Genomic DNA, 16,951 nt, shown 5'->3' with positions numbered 1-16,951 from the left:
GTCTTTGTATGAGTGTGTGAGGCATAGTCTTTGTATGAGTGTGTGTGTGTGAGGCTTGGTCTTTGTATGAGTGTGTGTGTGTGTGTGTGTGTGAGGCATGGTCTTTGTATGAGTGTGTGTGTGTGAGGCATGGTCTTTGTATGAGTGTGAGGCGTGTGTGTGTGAGTCATGGTCTTTGTATGAGTGTGAGGCATGGTCTTTGTATGAGTGTGAGGCATGGTCTTTGTATGAGTGTGAGGCATGGTCTTTGTATGAGTGTGAGGCATGGTCTTTGTATGAGTGTGTGAGGCATGGTCTTTGTGTGAGTGAGAGGCATGGTCTTTGTGTGAGTGAGAGGCATGGTCTTTGCATGAGAGGCATGATCTTTGTATGAGAGGCATGATCTTTGTATGAGAGGCATGATCTTTGTATGAGTGTGTGAGGCATGGTCTTTGTATGTTGTATCGAGGAGAGTGAGAGACAAACCTTGAATGTCAGCAGTCAGAGACACTGAGAGATAAACCTTGAATGTCAGCAGCCAGAGACACTGAGAGACAAACCTTGAGTGTCAGCAGTCAGAGACACTGAGAGATAAACCTTGAATGTCAGCAGCCAGAGACACTGAGAGACAAACCTTGAGTGTCAGCAGTCAGAGACACTGAGAGATAAACCTTGAATGTCAACAGCCAGAAACACTGAGAGACAAACCTTGAATGTCAGCAGTCAGAGACACTGAGAGATAAACCTTGAATGTCAGCAGCCAGAGACACTGAGAGACAAATCTTGAGTGTCAGCAGAGACACTGAGAGACAAACCTTGAGTGTCAGCAGCCAGAGACACTGAAAGACAAACCTTGAGTGTCAGCAGCCACAGACGCTGAGGGACAAACCTTGAATGTCAGCAACCAATTAATTAAAAAAAACAGGGAAGAGATCGTCATAATTACAGGCAATTTGTTGGATGAAAGGACACATGAGCAATTATTAGAAAAAGATTTTCTGATACATTTCGCTCTGCAGGAGCTTTAGGAAGCCGGTATAAACATCGCCAGGACACAAAGTTTTTGTAGGAAACTTGGTGAATTGGAGGAGGAACACAAGCATTGTAGTAGCCCGACTGACAGATGTTGTAGGTGGTGGTTGTTAATATATCAGTAAGTACTTTGTTTCATATTAAGTACAATGAAGTGGTAGTAGAAGTAGCAGCCGTAGTAGTAGTTGCAGAAGCACTAAAAGCAGTAGTAGTAGCGGCAGCAGTAGTAATAGTAGTACGTAGTAGCAGTAGCCGTAATAGTAGTAATAGCAGCAGTAGTAGTAGTAAGAGTATAGGGAACTTTCTGTTATATGATGGCAGAATTTATCATTATAAGAACTTGTGTTAATATCTCAGAGATGATGAAGCTGTCATAGATCTATATGTGTCTGAAACAAAGATTAATGGCGACTCGAGGTATTTTCACCTGTGAGTATTTGATTCCTTCAACACTAAGTGAGCGTCGTCAAATCTCATCATTTGGCTGTTGGCGTTCCGGTGATGAGATTTGAGAAGGAACCCAGTACTCACACGAAAATGTCCTAAATAAGTATAAATCTCCGTTTCAGACGGAAACAAAACAATGGCAGCCTCGTCATGTCTGAATGTTAGTACGAGTGTTTCTTAAAACTACAAACTAGACCATCATATGTAAAGCTGTTCTTACCACTAGTGCTGCTGCTGCTGGTAACATGAGTCAGTTGGCCTACCACACTGTTCATATTCCTCTTTCACTTCACTGTGTTCCCTGCATATACCCTCCGAGTTCTAATTTTTTTTTTTTTTGATCTTGGCTTAACAAAGCCCCCGGAGAGCGAAACGGAGCCATAATAATGTCTCACTGCTTTCTCGTATGTTTTTTTTTTTCTTAAAAAATTGTTACGGTAAATATACAAACCTGTTTTCACCGACAGAAGCGTAAATGATTATCTAAAAAAAAAATCTTAAGGTAACTTATCTAAAAAAAAAAAAAAAAAAAAAAAAGATTCTCGTTTCTGTTAATCTAAAAACGATGAATTATGTGAACTGCTGGTCAATGTATGTCCAGTTGTATGCAACTGTATGATGTATACAGGTTCAGCGTATTCCCATGGACAAAAATAATTATAGTTTCTATATAGTGTCACCTCGGTGAGTATTTATTTTCTTTTGAAAAATAACCCTAAAATATTTTTTACCTTTAGTACAGTGCTCTCACGCTCATACAATATATCCGCATTTTAATTGTTCATACAAAAAACTGAATACATTTATTCTCCCCCCTTCATGCATCTGTGTATAATATGACCATTAATGTATGGAGATACCAGTCATATATTCAATATGTATTAATATTCAAAAAACGTTATGGGTATATATATATATATATATATATATATATATATATATATATATATATATATATATATATATATATATATATATGCAATAAGATCACAGTAAACAGGTGAAAGAATAGTGAAATTCCGGGCGCTTTCGTGACTTCTCACATTATCAAGGAACTATAAAAACAATACATCAAAGGAAGGCATAAAAAGGGTCAAGACTACACCTCACCATCACATCCCACAACAAAGAAGCACCTGACGCGTGACGACACCCGACTCATGAGAAATGAGGAACACTACAGCAGGCCTGTTGGCCCATACTAGGCAGGTCCTTCCCAATCCATCCCACTAGGGTTGGGCAAATATTTTGTTAGTAGGATGGATTAGGAAGGACCTGCCTAGTATGGGCCAACAGGCCTGCTGTAGTGTTCCTCCTTTCTCATGAGTCGGGTGTCGTCACGCGTCAGGTGCTTCTTTGTTGTGGGATGTGATGGTGAGGTGTAGTCTTGACCCTTTTTATGCCTTCCTTTGATGTATTGTTTTTATAGTTCCTTGATAATGTATGAAGTCACGAAATCGCTTGGAATTGCACCATTCTTTCACAATGGTTGTTTTTCATATATATACAAACACACGCACACACACACACACACACACACACACACACATATATATATATATATATATATATATATATATATATATATATATATATATATATATATATATATATATATATATAATATATATATATACATACATACATGTTTGTGTGTGTGTGAAGATTAATTCAATTCGTACATGATGCAGACGTAGGCTTTATAATTAACACAAATGAATTTTAACGGCTCTCCTCACGCATACATTTATTAAATATTAATTTATGTTAATGTCAAGATATTCACTATGAACTCTCGCTGTATACTTTGAAAATTTACTGGATTTTTTAAGCATGACAAAAAAGCACGATTAACTATTAATACATCGTGTAGTAATTCTACTTTTCTATTTTCTTCTGATAGACCGCCTTCACAAAACTCCCCAACATCACTTGAAGCTCCAAATATGTAGCCTATAACTAAACCAAAGATCTAAATAAACATGAGAAAAGTGAAAGTGAAGCCATAAACAACCTATGTAATAAAGAAGTGATCCATTAAGGCACATACAGTAGACGAGGGCTGGTGAACCATGCTACTGCCGGAGCTGGTGTTGTTGACAGCAGTGTCGTGCTGTGGCTGGGTGGCGGCAGCCGCCTGGCAGCAGGAATCACCCATGGATGATAAAGGCAATGTTGTCTTGTTTTGGACGGTCGACGTCAAAAAGAACGTCCTCATGGTGGAGGTAAGTGCATAACACTGTTTACTGTTTATTGCCTGGTAGCGAGATAATTGTAAAACACGTTGGATTTGTTTTTTGTGGTTCTGGCGGTCAGCAGAATATGGACGTGGAAGTGACCAGAGCTGGTGGTTATAATACCTGGCTGGTATTATAACCACCAGCTCTGGTATTGCTTTATTCGTCAGAGAAAATTACGGGTCTTTGTTATAATGTAAAGTTCAGTAGTGCCGGCACTATGAGAGGCCGTGAAAAACTAATTTTGGGTGTGATTTACAGGGCCCCAAATCTTGACAGGGAGTGCGGTAAACTTCTATGGGATGAAATTCGTAAGGCCTTTACATACGAAAATGTTGTGATAATGGGAGATTTCAACTATAGACAGATTGACAGGAGCAATTTGACAGGAAATTTAGAATCAAGTGACTTTCTTGATACGATTCATGGTTGTTTTTTAAAGCAGTTTGTGACAGAGCCAACTAGAGGAAATAACCTGCTTGACTTGGTTCTTGCCAGCAGGGAAACGCTAATTAATAATCTTGAGGTTAATGATGAGCTCGGGGAAAGTGATCACAAATCACTCAGTTTTAATATATCATGGAATTCTCCTAATAATGGCAATCAGATCTCTGTCCCTGACTTCCGCTTGGCTGATTTCATAGGACTGAAAAATTACTTGGGTGGGCTGAACTGGAATGACCTGACTATGGGTCAGGTAGGTGGTGATGATTGCCGATATGACGTTTTCTAGGGCATAGTTCTAGTTGCTCAGACAACTTACGTTCCAAATAAGGAAATCAGATCAAGCAAAAATGATCCTAAATGGATGAACAATAGACTAAAACATCTCATTGGTCAAAAGAGAGGTATATATAGGCAAATCAAAAGAGGAGAGATGCAGTTAAGAAATCAATATATTCAGTTAAAGAGAAAAATAAAAAAGGGAATAAGAAAAGGAAAAAGAGATTATGAGGTTAAAGTTGCAAGAGAATCGAAGACTAACCCAAAAGGATTCTTTCAGGTATACAGAAGTAAGATCAGGGACAAGATAGGCCCACTCAAAAGTTACTCGGGTCAGCTCACAGACAGTGATAAGGAAATGTGTAGAATTTTTAACACATACTTCCTCTCAGTTTTTACTCAGGAAGATACTAGCGATATTCCAGAAATAATAAATTATTTAGAACAGGATGATAATAAACTATGCACGATTAGGGTCACAAGTGACATGGTTCTTAGGCAAATTGATAAATTAAAACCTAACAAATCCCCAGGCCCTGATGAACTTATGCAAGGGTTCTAAAGGAATGTAAAGAGGAGCTTAGCAAACCTCTGGCTAATCTTTTCAATATATCACTACAGACTGGCATGGTGCCAGATAAGTGGAAAATGGCAAATGTGATACCTATTTTCAAAACAGGTGACAGGTCCTTAGCTTCGAACTATAGACCAATAAGCCTAACCTCCATAGTGGGAAAATTTATGGAATCAATAATTGCCGAGGCAGTTCGTAGCCACCTTGAAAAGCACAAATTAATCAACGAATCTCAGCATGGTTTTACAAAAGGGCGTTCCTGCCTTACGAATTTATTAACTTTTTTCACTAAGGTATTTGAGGAGGTAGATCATGGTAATGAATATGATATTGTGTATATGGACTACAGTAAGGCTTTTGACAGGGTCCCACATCAGAGACTATTGAGGAAAATTAAGGCACATGGAATATGAGGAGAAATTTTTTCCTGGATAGAGGCATGGTTGACAAATAGGCAGCAGAGAGTTTGCATAAATGGGGAGAAATCAGAGTGGGGAAGCGTCACGAGCGGTGTTCCACAGGGGTCAGTGTTGGGCCCCCTGTTGTTCACAATCTACATAAACGACATTGATGAGGGCATAAAGAGCGACATAAGCAAGTTTGCCAATGACACCAAAATTCATTCTGACGAGGACATTAGAGCACTCCAGGAAGATTTGAATAGACTGATGCAGTGGTCGGAGAAGTGGCAGATGCAGTTTAATATAGACAAAGGCAAAGTTCTAAATGTTGGACAGGAAAATAACCATACCACATATAAACTAAATAATGCCGATCTTAATATTACGGATTGCGAAAAAGGTTTAGGAGTCCTGGTTAGCAGTAATCTGAAATCAAGACAACAGTGCATAAGTGTTGGCAATAAAGCTAACAGAATCCTTGGCTTCATCTCAAGAAGCATAAATAATAGGAGTCCTCAGGTTGTTCTTCAACACTATATATCCTTGGTTAGACCTCATTTAGATTATGCTGCACAGTTTTGGTCACCGTATTATTGAATGGATATAAATGCTCTGGAAAACATACAAAGGAGGATGACAAAGTTGATCCCATGTATCAGAAATCTTCCCTATGAGGATAGACTGAGGTCCCTGAATCTGCACTCTCTAGAAAGGCGTAGAATTAGGGAGGATATGATTGAGGTGTATAAATGGAAGACAGGAATAAATAAAGGGGATGTAAATAACGTGCTGAAAATATCTAGCCTTGACAGGACTCATAGCAATGGTTTTAAGTTGGAAAATTTCAGATTCAGGAAGGATATAGGAAAGCACTGGTTTGGTAATAGAGTTGTGGATGAGTGGAACAAACTCCCAAGTACAGTTATTGAGGCTAAAACGTTGTGTAGTTTTAAAAATAGGTTAGATAAATACATGAGTGGGTGTGAGTTGGACCTGATTAGCTTGTGCTACTAGGTCAGTTGTCGTGTTCCTTCCTTAAGTGAATGTGACCTGCCCTGACTAGGTTAGGGCATTGGCTTAAGCCGGTAGGAGGCTTGGACCTGCCTCGCATGGGCCAGTAGGCCTGCTGCAGTGTTCCTTCTTTCTTATGTTCTTATGTAAGAACACGTGGAGATAGAGTAACTAAGGACACGCTGCTGCAGCAGCTGCCGCTTACTTACCTGTGTTGTCTAGGTGATCCAAGTGGGGTATCTGATACCCTGTTTGGTTATTATGCATTCTTGATAAAGATTTTAATATTATTGCGTTATGCTACACCTGACATCTTTTGCACCTGCCTTTGTTTCATTGACAAGCGTTTGCTTGAGGTATGATGAAAATAGCTAACATCCGTGTTATATTATCGGTGTTACTGACGTATTTGCCTGTAAGATGTTACACGGCACATTCTTTCTTGCACTGATTATCCAGCCGTCGCATTTTATTGTATTGCATTTTATCTTTAATTTTATTTAAAATATTGTTTTATATATAATACAAGTAAATTTTATATATATTATGTATAAATAGTATTCACTTATTTGTAATCCCCGAGTTGTGTTTGTGGGTTTCGATTCATGGCTCCTGGCTCTGCCGCATGAACTTTATCGACTGGTATTACTGACCTTTTGAGCTCAGTTACACCTGCGCTTCAAACTATATGTATGAGTTTGTCTGCAAGTCCACATCCACTTTCTTACTTCCCTAACGCTGCTGTTCCTCTTACAATTTTAACGTCCATCCATGTTCCCATGGCTGTTTTGTTATGCGCCTTATCAGTTCCTGAGAATTGTTACGCCATAATTATATCCGCTATAGTTCTCTCTGCCTGGGTCGTCAGGTTGAATTCCTTTATATTTTCCTTATAGAGAGCTTCCTCCCTCCCTTCAGACACGAGATTAATCTTATCGCAATCCTCTTCAGGATGGGGAAATGGAATTCTCTTGATCTGGTTGATTTTTGATCCGAAGAATTAGACTTTTAGTGTACTTCATCAGATCGAATTTGATCCCCCCCCCTCCTTCGTTATCCATTCAGCCTTTGGGGATATTTCACTTGCATATTAGAACCCCTAGGTTGAGGAAGAAGGGATTTATGTATTCCATTCCGATGAGGTCCTTGGAGGTGGTATACGCCGTGGGACTCGAAGCATCTGGAGATGCACTGAGGTACTTTGCTTGTCGGTTTTTGGAGGTGGCCAAAAGTGGTAAAACTCTTTATTGGGTTTTCGTTCACTCTTCTCTTTCGCTTGCCGAGGTGGCTGAGTGGATGCGAGGTTGCCACCCTGGATTACTGGTATAAAGGGTAGAGAGGAAAGTGTTTTTCATGCAATTTCGGCACTAGTTGCGACGAGGGATACTCTGGACACGGAGGGGAATATACGATATCTTTTTTTTTTTTATCCTCTGAGATGCCCTTCTTCCTTTCCCTTCCCTTTTTTTTAAACATAAATTAAACCGTAATTCATGGATTGTTTAGTTTATAATTTGCCTCCCGGGTCCTTTACCCTCACTCTGACCCGCCCACGGAACTTCTTTCGAACCCAGTGCCGCTTTTGGGCAACACCTCGTTGCCTAACTCCTGTTCCGGTGTTCGGCAGACCTTTTTGATACATGTGACATTCTACCCTAACCATGCACCAGGATTCTCCCACGACGGCGCGTCGATTTTTAGTCGATCGCACGTCACAGGACAGATTGGATCAACGCAAGTGTCCAGATGCCCTCGACCTGTACTAGATGATCAAGATGCTATTAAAGGCATCTCGTCTTCCAACCCTAAGAAACTCACTACCTGGAAACCTGTTTCCTTCCCCTCTTCATTTCTTCTCTTCAGCCAGCTACACCAACTGCTTGCATAAGAATGGAGGAACACAGCAGCAGCCCAACTAGTCCATACAAGGCAGGTCCTTATCAAAACCACCCATTCCCACCCACACCGCCTATGTCATTAGCAAGGCATTCATGAGGCAAGAGTTTAGTTAGATGATTTAGCAACATTCTTGATGGGATGGGAGGACACTACATATTCCAGGGGACACGAGTCTCGATGGAATTCGTGGCTTGTGAGTTTTCGGCAGACCGTTTATTCTGGCCGGTCTGGGATTGGTGGCGATGGTGTGCAGAAGTTTCTTCCCTTGTGACGAGTCTTCCATAGAAAAGTTTTGGCTAGGTTCTTTGCTTCACTTGTGAGAAGTTTGTAGGTGTCTGTGTCGTTTAGTAGATTGAGCATTTTGCAAAGCTACGGGCTTAGCGTCTTACAAAGCTTCGGGCTCTGATCTTAGCTTCTAGCAAGGCTTCTGGCTCTGATCTTACCCTCTAGCAAGGTTCCAGGCTCTGGTCTTAAATCTTCGTAAGTTATTGTTTAATTATCCTCAGACTTTTTAATTACTCATTAATTATAATTTTGTTTCTAGTGAAAGTTTAAATTAGTGGAGAATTTCACTGTATTTTATGACAAGATTTTTCCCCTTTAGAGGGGATGCCTTGATGCCGAGGAAAGGCTTTTGATCCAGGGAACTGGAGGCATCCTTCTCTGCCTTTGCTCACAATTTATTTCCTCCAGTTTTCTAATTCTTTGGCAAATTGTCCAGTTGTAATCGGTTATGAGAGATGTACTTTAAGTACACTTTTGAAGCCTGTAAATGTACTGTCGGTCATCTTCTAAAGACATTTCTTGGGGAGACTAAAGTGTTAATCAACAATAATAATTTCAGCGAGATGCGAGCGGAGGTGTTATGGTTCGAATCTTAGTCTTTGGCCAGGTTAGTGCACTCCGTAACAAAATCACTTCTTCGAATAAGAAGGAACTTCAAATCTTTTACATATAAGGCGCAAATAAGAGTTACTCAGCATTCTCAGTTTTTTTTTATTAAAAGCTTAAATACTTCTCTTGGATATTCGTAAATGTCTATTAAATATTACTTAGTATTTTTATGTGACTGAAAAAATCTAAGTTGTAGGTATACAATAGTACGGGTCTTATCAACCATCAATTAACGTCTTCAATCATCAATGTCTATACGGACACTACACTTGAAAATAATCAGAAGAGCAAGACCATTTCCTCAGTAGTGACACATGACATGAGAGTATATACATCCAGAAGGAACACCTTCACTGAGTAACACACTGGCGTAAGGTCAATATCACTTGGAATTCTGCACACGACACAGGTAGTCACATCGTATGCCGAAGATATCTGGATATAACTGTCTACGGACTTCACCGCAGAATTCCCAACTCAAGCCAGTTCAGGAGTTTCTAAGCTAGACTCTAAGACACCAAGAGTGAACATTACCTGAGTACTACTAGGTCTGCTAAGATACTGTTCACCGAGTCAGCAGTGAGTGTGAGCTGAACTTACACAGTCAGTCCCTTCATGACGTCAAGTCAAAGGGGAGAGGATAGAGCGATTTGAACTACCCCCCCCCCCAAGGACATACCTCGTTACAAACTTTAGCCAGGTGTTGCCTACCTACCAAACACATTACTCAAGATATATATATATATATATATATATATATATATATATATATATATATATATATATATATATATATATATATATATATATATATATATATATCTTGAGTAATGTATACACACACACACACACACACACCATACCCTGGTATAATCATAATAATTACATATTCTTAAACCAGATAATATTATAAACTAGTGGAATCTTTAATTTAGCTAATATTAAAGAAACCCCGAGTATAATATTAAGTGGACAATACATATACAATGTATATAAATCAATCTCATTATGACCTTGGTCATAACAGAAGGTGGGACAGAGATAAATATCTACATCACACATGAATGAGATTCTGTTGGGTTGAGGTAAACAATTACCTTGTTGTTTATATGTTTTAAATAAATGTAATATGTAATGGCTAGAATAATCGTAATTATAATTGAATTGGGAATATAAAATACATCAGAAATACAAATCATATATTCTAGAAGAATTATATTTTTTTGCATTAGATTCTGGTTTCTAATACTTTAATGATCTGTAGCACTGACTAGTCACAGTATGTAATCTCTAGTTCGACACCTTATGACCTGTGTTACTAGTAACTGGTACAGCGCCTCTAGTGGTCTGTAATATGACCTGTGTTACTTGTAACTGGTACAGCGCGTCTAGTGGTCTATAATATGACTTAAGTTACTAGTAACTGGTACAGCGCCTCTAGTGGTCTATAATATGACTTAAGTTACTAGTAACTGGTACAGCGCCTCTAGTGGTCTATAATATGACTTAAGTTACTAGTAACTGGTACAGCGCTTCTAGTGGTCTATAATATGACTTAAGTTACTAGTAACTGGTACAGCGCCTCTAGTGGTCTATAATATGACTTAAGTTACTAGTAACTGGTACAGTGACTCAGTTGAGACAAAAAACCTAAAAATATTTTATATATCTTCACATTTATATATCTTTTAGACTTCTTTTCTGCTATCATTCAGGTGCTGACATCATAGCTTTCTCTCACTCTCGTTTATCATCGAGTCTTAAGAGCTGTCAGCTTCCATTAAAGACAAATCTGGCTTAAAGCCTGCATGGTTCACTTGTTTTGTTGCTCAGTAATGGTCATGCAGTGAAGATGTCAGTTATATTCTTCCACATTTGCAATATATATTCTGATTTTATTGCATTCTTGACTAAAGATAGTAATAAATCATTATAGGAATCAGCTTGTATCTTTCAAATCCAATAATATATTGACTCTCGTTGTCTTCTCACCTTGTAAAGTCTCTCTTAGATTCTAAATACACATCAGTTACTCTAAAGTTTCCACTGTCACATACAAGTCTGCAAACTGAACTAGGCTCTATCATTCCCCTCTTCAGATACTTTCTATCCTTCCCCTTTACTGAACCTCTGGCGCAGTGTTTCCCAAACTTTTTTTTTTCTTGGCCGCGCTTTCGGAATAAAAATTTGCTCTCGCCACGCCTATTTTTTTTATTGATAAATAGATTAAAAACTAATAGCAGTGCTTGATTCATAACATAGAACATAGCTATTTTATATGATCACAGAGCATCCAGAAAGAATAAAACAATGCAGCTACATAAACACGTGATTCATTCCCAAAATGTACTCGTAGAGGAGCCTCTTACATATGTAAGAGATAATGGATTATGTTAGCGGTGCGCTAATGCAAAACGAGAGATCATTTTATTTGTTTCTTTGAGGCTCGTCCTCAGCACTGTATTTAACACAGAAAGATGGCACGAAATCTGGAAACTTTTACTGGTTTCTATACATGAATGTTTAAGCAAATATTGCAAACCAAGCGATACAGGATGCAAAACAACCAATGGGGGAGTAGAATGATAGCTCTAGGACTTTCGTGTTGCAATCAACACACCAGGAGCTTGCAACATTACTACAATGCTGCAAGCTCCTGGTGTGTTGACTGCAACACGAAAGGCCTAGAGCTATCATTCTACTCCCCCTTTGGTTGTTTTGCATGAATGTTTAAATGTTTTTTTGTCCTTGAATCTTCCCGCCACACTTGCCATCCTCTCTCCCCGCACCAGTGTTGCGCCCCGCACCAGTGTGGCGCCCCGCACCAGTGTGGCGCCCCGCACAAGTGTGGCGCCCCGCACCAGTGTGGCGCCCCGCACCAGTGTGGCGCCCCGCACCAGTGTGGCGCCCCGCATCCTTTTGGGAACCACTGTTCTAACGCTTGTTTACACGCACGAGTATTTTGCAGTCTCTTCCTTGAAATTGTGAACTATATGGGCCGTCTGGTTTGAACAGTTGTCTTTATGAAGCGCTCGGGTCCACTAAACCTTAATGTTCTTAATGTCGTCTCCCGAGTCAGTCGTTGGGTTGTGGTTCTTAGCTACAAAAAAAAAAATTGAAATCAATTTGCAGTTTATTAATTTTAGCTGCTCTGTTTTTTACAGAGCAATTATAGTTTTTGTTTCAACTATTAAAACACGATATCAGAATCACCCCACACTAAAATATTTATTAATTTCGTAAGCTCAGATAACTCGTCCACATAATCTTAAGTAACTCCTAACTTTACAGTTATCAGTAGTTAATTCCAACTACAAAATAGCTCTTTTGAGCAGCTAGTCTGGTCATTAATTGTCAGAGTTGATCATCCACTGATGCTTCATAGCTGAAACAAAATCAGGTGTGATTCATCTCCTCTTTGATGACTGTAGATGTTAATTTATATAAATACTATAATGATTTCCATTATCCTTTTATTTTTGGTAATACATCATCCCACCGAGCTTCAGGTGGCAAGGCTTGTTGGCGCAACATTTTTACCTCGGTTGCAAGGGTGAATTGTCCATCTCTAAGGATGGATTGTCTCCCACACGAAGGGATTAAAATTTACATAAGTATCACAAACAAAATGTATATTTCATATTACACATACATACATACATACTCTTCTCAGTGCCGTTTTATGTTTGGATGTTGGCTCCTATGGATGAATGTGGACCCTGAGGTTGGATTTTTTCTGCCCTCCTTATGCAGTGTTCAGGCTTTGTATGCAATGTATGGGCACTCCTTGGCTAAATTTTTCAAGTAAGATTCAGTTCATGCTTTAAGAATTAAGGCCTTTATTGATGGATCGAAGAGTAAGAAGTGGTGTTGGCTTTGTGGTAATCAGTAATAAGGACTTATATTGTGTACAGTTAGCAGGTGTGTTAATTGCAGAGCTCCACCTTCACTCTTCACTGGGACTTGTGTGCTCTGTTAGTACTGGCCTAATGTTTCTGTCCATCCTGGTGTCCATAATATCCAGGAGTAGTTAGTCCACGTTCCTGCCCAGCACACGATTCTGGAGTTTTGTTGGTGTCAAGGATATGTCGGGATCCCCGAGAATAAAATCAGATACTGAGGATAAGGTCTCTGTTCCGATCTCATACTTATGTCTTAAGTTAGTGATAAGTCCTTGAAAAGTGACGGGCCCAATGGTTTCTACAGACGAGCGACAAGTTACACGGGGTCCGACAGGCTTTTGGAGTGTAACCCTCTTCCTTCAATAAAAATTTTCGCTATGGGATAATTCTCGGTAGAGTGAGGCTTTGGCGCACACAACCTTCTGTGTGACTTGGATCATGCTGCTGACTCTCAAGTATATGTGATCTTTTTGTTCGTGGAACTGACCTTTTTTCATCATAATTACTTTTATATTAGAAGTTGCAGTGTCTGACAGACACTGCAACTTCTTGGGATCTTAATACTTGGCAATTTTTTGCTTGCCTAACCCTTGGGCACGACCTACTTCCACATTGGACAAATGAGACACCACCTACGACTGCTGGACCTCTCCTGCCTACGGTATATAAGCTACTTCTCTGGTCATATGCTGTATTCTGTTCAAGATTGATGGACTGACCACATCGACTCAAGGTTGAGGGACTGATTATCCCATTCTCCTCCTGTTCTTCACGATTTTCCTTTGTATGGACTGATGAAGCCACTGAGTGGCGAAACGTTTCCTCAGTAAAGATACCCAAGAGTTGCACATGTGTCTAATTTATCATCAGATCACTTTGCAAATCAAATTGGTTTCTTCTGTCCGGACCATTATTAGTTCGTAACTTGACAATGACTGGGACGGAATGAGTTTTAATTTTATTTCAGTTTCTAATTTGTCGGTTGTAAATTGTTCATCCACAACGGTATGATTCCTATGCCACTATAACTGTTAACTTTAAAAAACCTGAACACTAAGTAAGCCGCAAGGAGTCGAGATGGTAACAGTATCAGTCGGTACGAGACTGTGAAAGTATTGTCACGAAAATGACAGTGTTTGCAGTGAAATTTTTATTACATTTTTGCCTTATGAGGCAAAGAAGGACCGTTAGGTCAGGCTGAGCAATAATTATAAGCAATATAAGCATGGCCGAATAATATTAATAATAATAAATTTAAACTTGACCGAAAGGGTCACGCAGCTAGAATTAGACTCGGCAGAAATCTGGGGTATGGAGAGACATTACTTAGAAATATGAATATTTTAGGTACCGATGTACGTGGAGGCGCAGAGGGCAGATCTTGTTCCCTGCACAGCCTAGTAATAAAGGCTTCACTGCAAACGTAGTGTTTCTCACAAGCTGCTGGATTACACCATCGTTCATCCAGCTGTGTTACGAGTCAACGAGTCTGGTCACGAAATCGTCACAACATACAAACAAATCGCAGAACGGGTGGGATTCGAACCCATGGCAAGCTAGTTTTAAAACTGATCTGATAAGATTCATCCAACTAGGTATATTTTTGTTTCTGTACACAATAAAAAAGTTAGCATAATCCACACTGTAACCACCAGGTTTCTACAGACAAATCTCACCAGCATATTTGTGGCGCGCTCTAGCTAATTCCCATCAAAACCGCCACTATGACTCGTGAAGCAGAGTGGACGACGCTCTGGCCTGGTAGTTTTAAAACTAGCTTGCCATGAGTTCGAGCATCACGTATTCTCTGGTTTGTTTGGAATCGTGTCATTACGATTTCGTGAATCATAGGAGCTTGGAGGGCACTTGAGCCCGAGCATAACTCAGCCATGCTTGTGCGAGATTCGTCTGTAAAACGTGCATTTATGGTTACACTGGGATTATGCTAATTTTCCTATGGTATAGAGAAATATACCTGATAGAATCGTGTTAGGCCGGCATGGTCTAGTTGACAACACTGCTCACATTCAAAGTCATCAATATATATATATATATATATATATATATATATATATATATATATATATATATATATATATATATATATATATATATATATATATATATATATATATATATATATATATGTGTGTGTGTGTGTGTGTGTGTGTGTGTGTGTGTGTGTGTGTGTGTGTGTGTGTGTGTCGTGCCGAATATGTAAAACTGATCAGTTAGCAAGAACTCATTTAAAATTAAGTCCTTTCTAAAATTTTCTCTTATACGTTTAAAGATCTATTTTTTTCATTAATGTTAATGTAAAAAAATTTAAGTTTGCTCCAAACGAATCTTAGAAAACTTACCTAACATTATTATAACAAGATCAATTTATTTTAGCCTAACCCAACTAAATATATTTTAGATTTGTTTACAATAATTTAATGCTAAACAAACACAGTGAAACATATTTTTTTAGTTAGGTTCAGAATGATTTTGGAGAAATTATTGCATACACAAATTTTCGCTTGTCCTATATGGCAAGATGAGCGTTGCTGTTTAAGCCAAGATCGCAAGTTCTGCCTATTCGGCACGACATATATATATATATATATATATATATATATATATATATATATATATATATATATATATATATATATATATATATATATATATATATATATATGGGGTGGTAGGAGAAAATTCTCAAATAGCTTCAGGGAGAACTTCGAGTTTTCCTTGAAACAAGTTTAGTCTTTTTTCTGAGGATGAGGGTCCCCAGGACAGTTCTGGAGGTGGTACCTCCCTATATATATATATATATATATATATATATATATATATATATATATATATATATATATATATATATATATATATATATATATTATATGTAAATTCACTTAGCGTGTTAAGATAGCATTGTGTAAGAGCACTCTTTCTTCTCCTACGAGAACTATCGATTGTTAAATGAATTAAGGTCCTCTTTTACGCTACACAATAAATTAATTTTTGAGTAATTTGTTGACATTTTAATCTATCACGTTCCTGGAAATGGATTGGTGTTTTTATAAAACAATCAGGTTCACAAATGAGGTGATAACATTTCACAGTGGAGTTCAGATCCTGACAGTCATTACGAAATACATACAGGTCTGTCACTGTAAATCGGATTATACTTTGCAGTGACACAGGTATAACTTCATAATAATGTTTCTTATGCTGTCTAGAATAAATAATCTCCAATCCTCATTTCTCTGCATCTATTCGCACTGAACTCTAAATTCTTCAGCCTCTCCAAATCTGGCTGGAGTTCACGTCTATGTTTCAAAGTTTTGTATGTCTTGGAGAGAAATAGTATAAAATGCAGGTACGATAGAACAACACAGAAATGCAGCATAATGCAGCGCTTTATTAACGACCTTTAGACCACACAGCTGACTTTATCAAGTCGCAAACAGATCTGTCTGAAGAGAGAGGATTATATGTATGTCGTGCCATATAGGTAAAACTTGCGCTTTTGGCTTAAATAGCAACGCTCTTCTTGTAATAAAGTTGGTAGAATTACCGACAATATGTAAAGTAAAAGGACACAAGTGCAACTAATGTGACATTTATTGTGGCAACGTTTCGCTCTCCAGGAGCTTTATCAAGCCATTACAATGAACACATTTACGCATGTAGGAACGATAACTTGAACAACGCCTGTGTACAACGTGAGATTAAGACACATGTGCAACATCTGGGTATCTTTATTGTAGACGTTTCGCCATCCAGTGGCTTTATCAATACAAATTCTAGGACATAACTTGAAGACAGTAGAACTATGTACAGAAGATGAGGTAATCAGTCCCT

General features: G+C 38.6%; 1 protein-coding gene across 1 annotated transcript in view; it reads left to right on the top strand.

Moving 5' to 3' along the window:
- Positions 1–3,365: 3,365 nt before the first annotated feature.
- Positions 3,366–16,951, top strand: part of LOC138853499 (DBH-like monooxygenase protein 1 homolog) — a 195,614-nt gene continuing 182,028 nt past the window's right edge. Inside the window, exon 1 of the mRNA XM_070090418.1 lies at positions 3,366–3,683. Coding sequence (XP_069946519.1) covers positions 3,531–3,683 — 153 coding nt within the window. The 5' untranslated portion in view covers positions 3,366–3,530. The remainder of the gene's footprint in view (positions 3,684–16,951) is intronic.

Source organism: Cherax quadricarinatus, chromosome 31 (genome assembly GCF_038502225.1).
Source record: "Cherax quadricarinatus isolate ZL_2023a chromosome 31, ASM3850222v1, whole genome shotgun sequence".
In the NCBI taxonomy this organism is placed as follows: domain Eukaryota; kingdom Metazoa; phylum Arthropoda; class Malacostraca; order Decapoda; family Parastacidae; genus Cherax; species Cherax quadricarinatus.
The sequence above is the reverse complement of the archived record's forward strand: the minus strand, read 5'-3'. Positions and strand labels throughout refer to the sequence as shown.